General features: G+C 41.5%; 1 protein-coding gene across 4 annotated transcripts; it reads left to right on the top strand.

Moving 5' to 3' along the window:
- The first annotated feature begins 4,504 nt into the window (after positions 1-4,504).
- On the top strand, positions 4,505-11,670 carry isl1a (ISL LIM homeobox 1a). 4 transcript variants are annotated; one of them, XM_014143516.3, is made up of 6 exons: positions 4,505-4,843; positions 5,273-5,462; positions 6,478-6,737; positions 8,630-8,913; positions 9,686-9,853; positions 10,306-11,670. In XM_014143516.3, exons 1-6 carry the CDS (start codon positions 4,816-4,818, stop codon positions 10,420-10,422), a joined length of 1,047 nt encoding a protein of 348 aa, XP_013998991.1. In that variant the 5' UTR covers positions 4,505-4,815; the 3' UTR covers positions 10,423-11,670. The 4 variants fall into 4 exon arrangements, with proteins under 4 accessions (XP_013998991.1, XP_013998988.1, XP_013998987.1 ...); XM_014143513.3 differs by having other exon boundaries at positions 9,665-9,853; XM_014143512.3 differs by having other exon boundaries at positions 8,627-8,913; positions 9,665-9,853.
- The last annotated feature ends 1,755 nt before the right edge of the window (positions 11,671-13,425 follow it).

Below are 13,425 nucleotides of genomic sequence, written 5' to 3'. Positions count from 1 at the left end.
TTCTCCTGAAAAGAAGAGTGACCACAAAGAGATGTTTCCCCTTTTCATAGGTCCCACGTCTCTCTCTCTCTCTCTCTCTCTTTCGCTCTCTGTCTCTCTGTCTCTCTGTCTCTCTGTCTCTCTCTCCCTCTGCTCCCTCTGCTCCCCCCCCCTCTCTCTCTCTCTCTCTCGCAAGCTCTCCCTCTCTCTCTTTCTCCCACCCTCCCCTCCCTCTCTCTCTCTCTCTCTCTCAAGCTCTCCCTCTCTCTCTTTCTCCCACCCTTCCCCCCTCTCTCTCTCTCTCTTTCTATCTGCCCCATTCTCACTCTCTCGCTCTCTGTCTCTCTCTCTCTGACCCCCCCCCCCCCCCCCCACCCAATTCAGTAATTTCAGATAACGAAATACAGTTAATTTCAGTAGTAATTATAGTAATAATAATAATAGTAGTAGCAGTAATAATAATAGTTCATATAATCATGGATACAGGTACAGCACTACTGCAGTTGTATTGGGGAATCTTCGGTCGATATATTTAATTAAATAAAAATATGATTCTATAAAGAAACAATGGATAATAAATCAACAACAAAGGGTACATGGATGATGGTTCCACTATGTATTACTAGTCAGTTATATACAATGGAAATATTACAGGGAAGGAATGGTCATGGGATGTCCTTCAGGCTATTGTAGTAATATTTGTAGTAATATTTGTAGTAATATTTGCGGTTTCTACCTCACCCAGAATTTGGGAATTGATTGAGATATTGTCTTGAATTGTATTTATTTTTATTTGATTTGGGAGTATTTCTGACAGTAGAGGGAGAAGTGCATCTCTGTCTCTACCTCCCATGTCGTGCAGTGATCACATAGATTCTCCTCTTTGTGTTAGTCATGTCTTTTTGTGTCACCCCTTTTTTCTACAGCCAATCGGCGGTCGTTGAGCCTGTATTTTGGTCAGGATCCGTCTCTGTTTTGTATCTCTGACAGAGTATAAATATTCTGCAAATTTTGTATTCTCTTTTGAGGATTAAATAGGTAATTTAGTATATTCTGTGGGTTTTTTTTGTTTCATATTCCTAAATTTGTCAAATATGAGGTTTATATTTATTTATTTTTTGTAACAATCTGATTGTTCTCCCTGTGTGTTTGGATCATAGAGTTGTTTAGTGTTTCTAACAGCTGCCATAGGGGACTATAGGGGTTAAGCTGTTGGGTTTCCACTGTTTTGAATTGTAAGGTTGTTTTGCCTAACAAAATGTCCTTTCCTTTCTATGAACCATTAAAGGGAATTTTCTGAGTTCTGCACTGCATGCATTGTTTGATCATTTCTTTTGGATAGTTAGGATAATTTTGCAGAATTCCGTATATAGATTTTCTGTTGGGTTTTTATCTCTCTCTCTCCATCACTTTTCTCTCCCTCTCCCCCCCCTTCTACCTGACACTCAAACACACTATTGAATGTTCTCTAGAATGAATTCAGGTTTTTAATGCTATAATCTCCAGAAAAAAAGCTTTTCAGAGGAAAAGTAATGCAATTATACTCCACTGTCTACCATATAAATTATTTCTGACGGTCTTGTATCACGATCTTCTGTTACTAAAATTACACCTGCCTGTGAATGAAAGCCTGTTCAGTATAGGACATCACAATTCTACATGATGATGTCTATGTCTCTGTGTGTAGGGTTAAAGGGTGGTCTCTATGTCTCTGTGTGTGGAGTTAAAGGGTGGTCTCTATGTCTCTGTGTGTGGACTTAAAGGGTGGTCTCTATGTCTCTGTGTGTGGGGGTTAAAGGGTGGTCTCTATGTCTCTGTGTGTGGACTTAAAGGATGGTCTCTATGTCTCTGTGTGTGGGGGTTAAAGGGTGGTCTCTATGTCTCTGTGTGTGGGGGTTAAAGGGTGGTCTCTATGTCTCTGTGTGTGGCGGTTAAAGGGTGGTCTCTATGTCTCTGTGTGTGGCGGTTAAAGGGTGGTCTCTATGTCTCTGTGTGTAGGGTTAAAGGGTGGTCTCTATGTCTCTGTGTGTGGGGGTTAAAGGGTGGTCTCTATGTCTCTGTGTGTGGCGGTTAAAGGGTGGTCTCTATGTCTCTGTGTGTGGGGGTTAAAGGGTGGTCTCTATGTCTCTGTGTGTGGGGGTTAAAGGGTGGTCTCTATGTCTCTGTGTGTGGAGTTAAAGGGTGGTCTCTATGTCTCTGTGTGTGGAGTTAAAGGGTGGTCTCTATGTCTCTGTGTGTGGAGTTAAAGGGTGGTCTCTATGTCTCTGTGTGTGGGGGTTAAAGGGTTGTCTCTATGTCTCTGTGTGTGGGGTTAAAGGGTTGTCTCTATGCCTCTGTGTGTGGAGTTAAAGGGTGGTCTCTATGTCTCTGTGTGAGGGGGTTAAAGGGTGGTCTCTATGTCTCTGTGTGTGGGGGTTAAAGGGTGGTCTCTATGTCTCTGTGTGTGGGTGTTAAAGGGTGGTCTCTATGTCTCTGTGTGTGGGGGTTAAAGGGTGGTCTCTATGTCTCTGTGTGTGGGGGTTAAAGGGTGGTCTCTATGTCTCTGTGTGTGGAGTTAAAGGGTGGTCTCTATGTCTCTGTGTGTGGGGGTTAAAGGGTTGTCTCTATGTCTCTGTGTGGGGGTTAAAGGGTGGTCTCTATGTCTCTGTGTGAGGGGGTTAAAGGGTTGTCTCTATGTCTCTGTGTGTGGGGGTTAAAGGGTGGTCTCTATGTCTCTGTGTGTGGGGGTTAAAGGGTGGTCTCTATGTCTCTGTGTGTGGAGTTAAAGGGTTGTCTCTATGCCTCTGTGTGTGGAGTTAAAGGGTGGTCTCTATGTCTCTGTGTGTGGGGGTTAAAGGGTGGTCTCTATGTCTCTCTGTGTGGAGTTAAAGGGTTGTCTCTATGCCTCTGTGTGTGGAGTTAAAGGGTGGTCTCTATGTCTCTGTGTGTGGAGTTAAAGGGTGGTCTCTATGTCTCTGTGTGTAGGGTTAAAGGGTGGTCTCTATGTCTCTGTGTGTGGGGGTTAAAGGGTGGTCTCTATGTCTCTGTGTGTGGAGTTAAAGGGTGGTCTCTATGTCTCTGTGTGTGGGGGTTAAAGGGTGGTCTCTATGTCTCTGTGTGTGGAGTTAAAGGGTTGTCTCTATGCCTCTGTGTGTGGAGTTAAAGGGTGGTCTCTATGTCTCTGTGTGTGGAGTTAAAGGGTGGTCTCTATGTCTCTGTGTGTGGGGGTTAAAGGGTGGTCTCTATGTCTCTGTGTGTGGGGGTTAAAGGGTGGTCTCTATGCCTCTGTGTGTGGGGTTAAAGGATTGCTGAATAGGGCCATCCTGCTAACACAAGAGGGCGTGTTTTGGTCGAATATGTCCCAAACTCTTTCTGCTGCTGGCCTGGTGAGCTATTCAGACATCGACCGAAGGTTGTTGGGTCAGGGATGTGTAGTCTAGTCCATGTACAGAATTACACCACGTCCTCCCGATTCGCAATAGATTAAATCTCGAGGAATGTTTAATAGACTTATTTCCAACTATTTATTGTTTGCCTATACATCGGTTAATAATAACAACATAGATTGGTCAACACATTAGTCAAAAATTAAATAAAAACATCCTCTTAAAAAATACCCACTCGTGTTGTCTCTTTCTCTACCAGGTTATTATCTGATGCCCCACAATGTGAGTTTGTATTCCAGCCCGTGTCTCGACGGGTTTAGGGCTGTCATTATGTGTAATTACGTATGGTAATACCGGTTGGGTTGACAACCCTGCAGACTGATGACACACTCTAACATTATGACCATGTCTGTAAAAAAAATTATGAAAAGAAAACACTAGCAGCTATATATTACCCAGACAAACTTAGAAAACCATTCGAGGGGCTGTTTGGGGGTAAAATCATTTCAATATTGGTTCATAATGTGAGTAATTCGGTTCCTTTTTAACAAACTAAAATGTACGATTAAAGATGCAGCATACAGTAGATTACCACAAAATACAAGGCATTCTGGTCTATTATATTCTATTCCGTTATATTCTGTTATGATACATTATATTCTGTTATAATCTATTCTATTCTGTTCTATTCTGTTCAACATTTTATTTTACATTATGGTTAACAAGATAACTAACATTTTTTCCTTGCATTTTAACTAATTTTACCTCTCCAAGAGAAATAATCTAAATCCTTACAGGCCTATATAAATATATATATATATATATATATATATATATATGTTTATAACGACTCAAGACGTTGCATGTAAAAAGAAGCGAGAAGCGAGAGTCGTAGCCTATGGCTGTGTTGAACTGGGTTTGTTGACACCAATATGAAAATTCATAATTTAATGAGTAAACACATTAATGATTTCATAATATCAATGACAAAGTTAGGGGGGAAAAAAAGCCTTGCTTCAGTGGAGTATAGAGAGGTCCATAACATGAGTCGGGTGGGCGGGTACTTAGACTGGGCTAACGTTAACAGCTGCTTCTGGCTTCATAACCAATCAGCATCCCATAAAGATGACGTTAAAGTGTCCTACGTCAGCCCAATGGCGATAGAGTAGAGTTGGTGCAAGGGAGTTTGAGTGGGAGATAGGGACTAGCGTGCCCCATCACAGCACAGGGACCAGGGACGGCAGCACAGACACTCACACCCCCATCTTCCTCCTCCTCCCCCCCCGACTAAAACAGCTCCTCCGCGGCCAAACAAGTCCTGCAACACCCGGCTACCCCTCAGACAGCACCGGCCAGCACACAGGCTACTACTCTATAACGCCGTCCGGAGGAAAAGGGAAAAACTCCCCCAGCTTCAAAACTGTTACACCACGTTTTAAAAGTGGACCTCACACCTCCTTACTTCTTGGACATGGGCGATATGGGGGATCCGCAGAAAAGTAAGTGAAGCTGGTTCAAGTGTTTATTCCATTTTTTTATTTTGAGTGATGCAAAACTTCGGCGACATTAGACTCATTTTTGTACGGTCAATTTTGTTTTCTTTTGACTTTTGCCAACTGTTTTGTGCAACGTTTATTGTGGTAGCAGGTCCCAATTCCACGGAATTTTCTTTACAATACCTGTCCAGAGGATGCAGTCGTTCAACGTCAGTAAAGTTACTCTGGATCACTGAACAGCAGAGTACATTAAAACTATAGCACATTCATAAATAATGTTATTAGTCTTACTAACGAATGTATATTATTTATAATAAATTATAACATTAACTAAAGTATAATTATCATTATGAGACATTATTTATATTCAATATAATCTTTATAATTGTCCTAATATATATTTTTTCTTCTTCTTTTGACTTGGTTCTCCAGAAAAGCGGCTGATCTCGCTGTGTGTCGGCTGTGGGAACCAGATCCACGACCAGTATATTCTGCGGGTCTCTCCGGACCTCGAGTGGCACGCTGCCTGTTTGAAGTGTGCGGAGTGTAATCAGTATCTGGACGAGTCTTGTACCTGCTTTGTCCGAGACGGGAAAACCTACTGTAAAAGAGACTATGTCAGGTAAGAGATGTTTGTTATGAAATGTAATAGCGTTGATAACATTGTTTCATATTGATTGATTGGTTGATACATTCACTTATTAACTGCTATGATTTAATTAACATGGTTATACAGCGAACATCCGCATTTATTTTGACGTGACTATCATATCTAATGGTGTGGACATTTCTATTTAAAAGTAATGTTTAGATATTCTATCAAAAATACCGTTTTATATTGTATTTTCAGACCACACAGTGTTAATATATATATATATATTTTTTTTTTTTATCACCACCAAATCAGCATAATTGCAATTAAGTCGTTATTATCTTGTCAGTATAATAACAGGCTAGTAATAATATTGTCGAAACCCACATCAGAACTCACACAGTTAGGTGATTTGTACTGTCATTTACAACACGTTTACATATTCAGTACAAACTATTTTATAGAAACAAATGATTTCATGTACTGTGATATTTCACTGTATTGGGATGGCCTTTTAAGTGAAGTCTAGCTGGATATTATTTACATAGGCCTATAATTGAAATATTTTGTTATCCCTCAAATTGACCAAATATATTAGGCCTAGATATAGACTACAATTTAATTAATACATTCGACAATGTGTAACGTTATCGCCTGTAGTAGTAATACTAATATTAATAATAATATGAAAAGAATGTTTCTATGAGTCTTTTAAGAATATTTCCAGATATAATTGCACTATTTCATGATAAATACGTGATCCATTCATCTCTGTTACCACAGAACAGGTCTTCTGTGCTTTGTCTTTATGAATGTAATATGTTATACAGCATCCAAGTCATCTCATGTGATGTAAACACAACTCAATATTATTAAGGCTTAACAATCCTGCTTTATATATATATATATATTAAAAAAAGAAGAAAGATGCCCCTGTGCTTGTCCTGTTATGTGTGCTGCCCAGCCACGGTGGGTCGTGGGCCCTAGTGACGCCGTTAGCTCTGACCGGTCACCCAATCCCCCCCCTCCTTACCCCCCTCTCCAGGTTATACGGGATAAAGTGCGCTAAATGTAACATCGGTTTCAGCAAGAATGACTTCGTGATGAGAGCTCGCTCCAAGGTGTACCATATCGAGTGTTTTCGGTGTGTGGCCTGCAGCCGACAGCTCATCCCGGGGGACGAGTTCGCTCTGAGGGAGGATGGCTTGTTCTGCCGGGCCGACCATGATGTCGTGGAGCGGGCCACAATGGGCTCCGGCGATCCCCTCAGCCCCCTCCACCCGGCCCGACCTTTACAAATGGCAGGTAGGTTAACACTTTATATCAATGGCAGTGCGGTTTCTTTTTTTTTCTTTTGTGTGTGTGTGTGTGTGTGTGTGTGTGTGTGTGTGTGTGTGTGTGTGTGTGTGTGTGTGTGTGTGTGTGTGTGTGTGTGTGTGTGTGTGTGTGTGTGTGTGTGTGTGTGTGTGTGTGTGTGTGGGCTTGTTTGACCGGTGTAGGTGTTGACAATTCGGTTAATGTTGTAGTCGTTGGAAACTTTTATTTTGTTTTATTTATGGTTGTGGCATTGCTTGGATTCTTTGTGAACGGTTATTCATATTGAACACGTAAAGACAACGACGAATGTATAGCGTCATAGACTCAAATGTTTCGGTAGGTCTCGGCTAAGCTTTATCATGTCCCCAAATACAAGGCTACGAACAAATATAAACACATAAACCCCCCCAAAAACGTGTTTTATTGAATAAGGTTGTCATGATGCGCAGTTTGCCGTGTGTAGCCTACATCTCTACAGTACAGGCCTAAGTTTTTTTTTAAATGTCTTATTTATTTATTTAAGGTTTAAGTTTCAATATATATTTCTAACACTTACAGGCATCGTTGAGTCAATATAATATGATATGTACATATATTGGGTGATATATTTGTTTACATGTCATATTTATAAACAGATAATGTAGCCTATTATTTCATCTAGTTGGGATACTAGTCGTTTATACGAACCACATTATCGGTTTGATAATGTCAACAGTGCAGTGATTATATAATTTGCATAAATGCGTTTTTTTTTTGTCAAGGTCCCTCCGCAAGGAAGAATATCTGGACAAAGTATGTTCATGGCTGAATGGAGAAACTATGAATTTAAATCCAATGTTTTAAGCTAGTTAGATGTTTTGAAGCATCGCCATAAAAGAACAATCCGCAGTCTACATTTTTGGGGCCGGTCTCATACGTAATTGTTTGTACTGAAGTTTGAGGGGCCTGTAGACTGGATAAATGTAACCTACATGCATTATGTTGCTTTTGGGGGAGTTTTGTAAGCCAGTTGGCCACGCATTCAGAATGGTTGAATATGCTATTTCCTCACGTTCAATATCTATAGGCCTATGTGTAAGCGAACTCGCACTTAGTAGTGCTGATGTTAAATAGACTACATAACCCAAGCTCGGCAGAAAAGCCACAGCAATGCTTCGTTCATAATGATTCATCCAATCATAAAGTCTGCACCAATGTAAAAAGAAACGTAGACTATTTGACAGTCCATTCTCGCTCATGGCCTGCGCCCTGGTCCAAGTTTTAAGACCGCAACAACTCATTTAAACGACATGTTAAAACAAGACATGAATGCACTTTATAACTGAAAGTTATAACCATTTGACTTTAAAGTTATACCGTTTTATAAATTATAACCATACACAAGCTAATATCAAAGTATATCAACATATAACCCATCCACCCCATAAGAAGGTGACGATGCTGGACGTTGGTTATGACGTCCAGTGGACTCTCTCGTTAACTAGGACTATAGCTGGTATAAAACAAGACCTTTTGTTGTTGATTTTATTTGAGACATTATTCAATTCTCAGTGGCTTCAGTTAAAAAAAAAAAAAAAAATCTAGGGTCTAATACAAGTTTGAACAATCTGAAATTGAAACAGAAGTGAATATTGATTAGTCAAGAATGAGATAGTTGATAGTAATAAAATATTTCCATAAGTCCTCCACTACTGGGGCGTTTATTGAAATCCTTATAAGGTCTATGGGCTACCGTGCTTTATTGTGCTGGTGTAGTTTTCAAAGTGTATATTTTTGTATTGTCAACTTTTGCATCCAACACAATGTCTTTATATAGCCATGGTGTTTGAGTGCCGATAGATAATGTTTTTGTCTTGGTCTGCACTCTTTCTCAACAGCAGACCCAATATCAGCCAGACAGCCCGCGCTCCGACCGCACGTCCACAAACAACCGGAGAAGACAACACGCGTCCGGACTGTTCTTAACGAAAAACAGCTCCACACGTTGCGAACCTGCTACAACGCCAATCCCCGACCAGACGCTCTGATGAAGGAGCAGCTTGTCGAGATGACCGGTCTCAGTCCCCGAGTCATCCGGGTCTGGTTCCAAAACAAGCGTTGCAAGGACAAGAAGAGGAGTATTCTGATGAAACAGTTACAGCAACAACAGCCCAACGACAAAACGGTGAGGACCCTGTCTGATCTTTATTTCAATAAAGGATTCAATACAGTGGTGTTCTTATCGGTCCAAAATGCTGGTAGCTGTTGTAACTGTTTCAGTAGAATACTCCTGTTCTTGTCTGGTCATTTGATGTTATGAAAGAACTGGGGTGAAATAGAAACAGGGACATGGTCCTATACGTCTGCCTGTGGATGCTTGATATATATCCAGATACAGGCGTATACGTTCATACGCCCCCCCCCCCCCCCCCCACACACACACACACACACACACTATATATATCCAGATACAGGCGTATACGTTCATACGCCCCCCCCCCACACACACACACACTATATATATCCAGATACAGGCGTATACGTTCGTACGACCCCCCCGCACACACACACACACACACACACACACACACACACACACACACACACACACACACACACACACACACACACACACACACACACACACACACACACACACACTATATATATATATCCAGATACAGGCGTATACGTCCATACGACCCCCCCCACACACACACACACACACACACACACACACACACACACACACACACACACACACACACACACACACACACACACACACAGCATGCCCGTTCTCGCATCTTTATCATATTCTAAATACCTAATGTTGTTTTTGTTGTTGTTTTTGTTGTTGTTGTTGTTGTTGTTGTTGTTGTTGTTGTTGTTCGGTCAATGTTGACGTGCTAATTTAAACTTTATATGACAATCAGTTTCTCTGGGACTATCTGCAGAATATCCAGGGAATGACGGGCACTCCGATGGTAGCGGCCAGTCCGGAGAGACACGACGGTGGTTTACAGGCTAACCCAGTGGAAGTGCAGAGTTACCAGCCGCCTTGGAAGGTCCTCAGTGACTTTGCGCTACAGAGTGAGATCGACCAGCCCGCGTTTCAACAACTGGTGAGTTGAGATAGGAGAGAAGCTAGGCTGTACAATAACACTAAAACCATCCGTCTGTCTGGGAGACAGTGTCAACGAAATCACAGGTAATGGTCAGGTTGTCATTTGATGTTTTTCATGTTTCATGTTATGTTTGTTATTATTTGATATAATTAGGCTATTTATAAGTGACGTGTGGAGTAGAAATGCGACTGTCATATTAAGGGCTTACATTTTACATGACATTTTATTGCATTGTCTAAAGTATGTTATTGAAAAGATTTTTTGAGCTAATATCTTGACGTGTGTCAATAATGTCATGTATTGGTTGACATGTCACTGTCCTATCCAGGACAGACACTTTACATTTTATTTTAATGTCTAAAATATATTATTGACATTCTATATTGACCTGATGTCTTGACGTGTGAATAATGACAGTCGGGATAACATCGTTTTGTTTCTTTGTTCAGGTCAATTTCTCGGAAGGAGGCCCTGGTTCCAACTCGACAGGGAGCGAAGTTGCCTCGATGTCATCCCAACTTCCAGATACACCCAACAGCATGGTTTCGAGCCCTATAGAGGCGTAGGGCCTCGCTGACCGACTGTAGACTACGTTAGACTATTGTCATATTTCTGACTGATGACGAGTCTATGTTAGTTGGACAAAGGCCGAACTGACTGAAAAACCGAAAGAAAAAAAACACTTGACTCGGGGGTGGAAAGAAACAAAATGTCACTCTTGTTGATTTCATTCGAACTGAGAGATAAGAGAGAATCCCTCTCCTCCAACTGCACGAAGCCTCTTTAACAACTACTGGTTGTAGTTTTACACTGTGAAGACAATCATGGGATTTATTACCCGAGCTAGATCTGTCCAAGCGTCCGTCATACGTCCGTCTGTCCACTCGCCGCAAAACAACCCTGGAGAGAAGAGGAGGAGAGAGAGGACCATGGTGTAGACTAGAAGAAGAAGCGTGTTACAAGGAGCGGTGGAGAGCGCATCTGCCTGCATCATAACGTGTCTGCGACTCATGCGACTCATGCGTAACGAGATGTATAGATTTCATTACTTCATCCATGACTGGTGCTGCCCGTTGGAAATGCCTGTTTACAGTTTTGCCAAAAAAAAAGAATACAGAAAACACCATACATACACTTCGACAAAAAACCCCTTGGACCCCATGGACCTCTAGGAAAAATACAAACTTTATTATTGAAGATGAAATCTGAAATCTTGGCTACATTTGCGCATTGTTGTGCGCGATGTTTGAATATACAAACAAATGACTGTCTGCCATTTCGGTTTCTCTAAAATAGCTTGACTTGAGATTCGCCCGCTGATATGACGACGTTTGGAGGGGATTGCAAATAATGCTTTTCCATAGTTTTGTTATTATCTCCTTGATAAAGCCCAAGTAGGTCTACTAAAGCATTGCAACAAGGTATACCTCTATTATGCCACAAGCTTCGTGGGACTATTGTGTGTGAGTTTGTGTCCGTCCAATAATATTGTTTTCTTTCCCAAAGATGTGTATAGTACTAAGTTATAAAGACCGTTAGCTCTGAAAAAAAAAAACAGTTTTTTTTCTCGTTAATTCCTGTACAACAAAATTATGCTTAATTTATCGTCGGAAGACTTGCCACTTTTTTTTTGTGTAACCTTCTATACTGAAGTAAAAAAAGAAAAAAGATTGTATCGTGTTTTCTGAATTATCTATCCAAATTGTATGTGTCCTGTCCCTTTCTTAAATATTATTATGTAAATCAACATCACATGTAGAAATATATCTCCAGGATTATTTCACTAATAAACATGGACTTTAATGTAAACCATACGACGGCAGATATAGTCTGCGCCTCTTTTGGTCCTCGCCCTGCATTCATCCCATTATTTTACATCTCTTTTTAGTCCTAGTGATTTCATATGGAACTCGATTAAAATGAAATTGCACGTAGCTGTCACTGTGATTAAAAGAAGACTGGGTTTAGATGGAATGTTCGAATTGCATTAAAAAACAAACAACAGTTTATCTATAGGTATAAACACGGACATGTTCTGGCATTAGTAACAACGTCCCATATAAGATACAGTGTGTTGGCATTATAGAGAAGACGAGATGCAAGCTATAGGCTATCATAATCACTATAGTGGAGAGGTGTTGGCTATATTATTCTGTAGGTCTGTGTAGGCTAGCTCTGACCTGACATTCCCTAGAGCTTGGTCCTATCTGCAAATAGATGACTGAGACATTTGGCTTTAAAGTTCACCGAATCCTCATTGGTTTGAACCCTCATTGGTTTGAATGGTGTCACCAATGTTTATTTTTGTATTCTTAAGAACATGAATTGTGGGTATTTAGAGTACTATTTATGTAGAGAACATTTGAACAGAAACAAGGCTATGTCAACAACTACATTTGGACCAAAAAATATAGATTGAACTTTATACTCCCAAGCTCTCGATATGCTATGCAGAATTACGCATAACGGCATCCTACCCACTCCATAACCTAATACAGTCACTCATCCATGTCGGTGTTTTACAAGTCTGATTATGAACAAGTGACTGTACAATGACGTGCGCCATATGCATTTTAAAGCTATAATGAAGACGTTTCATGGATATAATTCTGACAATAGGCCCTGGTTGTTTAGCAGGCCTAGGCTACTCTGTAGGTATAAAGGGTTTTGTAAGGCTGACGGAGGACAGATGAGCGGTAACTGTAGTTAGCCTTTCATATTTGCAATCAACTTTTTGAGCCGAGTATACATTTAACAGCAGAATAACTCAATCCATTAAATACGATTGAAAGGTGGACTGGTTTTGAGTATCACTCAATACAATATATATCATTCAAAAACTTCCAACACAAATTCAACTTCACCTCCAAAGGGCATTTTTATTGGAACATGGTACAATAGATCAGTGAGTACCAAAGGACCCCTAACCCATCCAGGAGTAAACCACTATGAAGAATCACATTAGGCCCAACAAAGCCTGAGGTCTAAACTAGAGATGTCCGGTGTGTGTGTGTGTGTGTGTGTGTGTGTGTGTGTGTGTGTGTGTGTGTGTGTGTGTGTGTGTGTGTGTGTGTGTGTGTGTGTGTGTGTGTGTGTGTGTGTGTGTGTGTGTGTGTGTGTGTGTGTGGTAGGGGTACAAAGCTTTATATCCAGCTAGCCCTATGATAAGCTACTGAAGCACAATGCCCTTGGGAGCAGGGAAACAAAAAACAAGATATAGAAGGAAGAAGAGAAGTGCCATCATCATAAAGGGCACTCAAGACACTTTAAGTGTGTCTGCCTCCCTGCCTCCATGTCTCCCTGCCTGCCTGCCTGCCTGCCTGTCTCCCTGCCTGCCTGCCTCCCTGCCTCCATGTCTCCCTGCCTGCTTGCCTGCCTCCCTGCCTCCATGTCTCCCTGGCTGCCTGCCTCCCTGCCTCCATGTCTCCCTGGCTGCCTGCCTCCCTGCCTCCATGTCTCCCTGCCTGCTTGCCTGCCTCCCTGCCTCCATGTCTCCCTGGCTGCCTGCCTGCCTGCCTCCCTGCCTCCATGTCTCCCTGGCTGCCTGCCTCCCTGCCTTCATGTCTCCC

The sequence above is a fragment of the Salmo salar genome, chromosome 15 (assembly GCF_965601325.2).
Source record: "Salmo salar chromosome 15, fSalSal1, whole genome shotgun sequence".
Taxonomy (NCBI): domain Eukaryota; kingdom Metazoa; phylum Chordata; class Actinopteri; order Salmoniformes; family Salmonidae; genus Salmo; species Salmo salar.
Note: the sequence above shows the minus strand (reverse complement) of the source record. Positions and strands in the feature narration are given on the sequence as shown.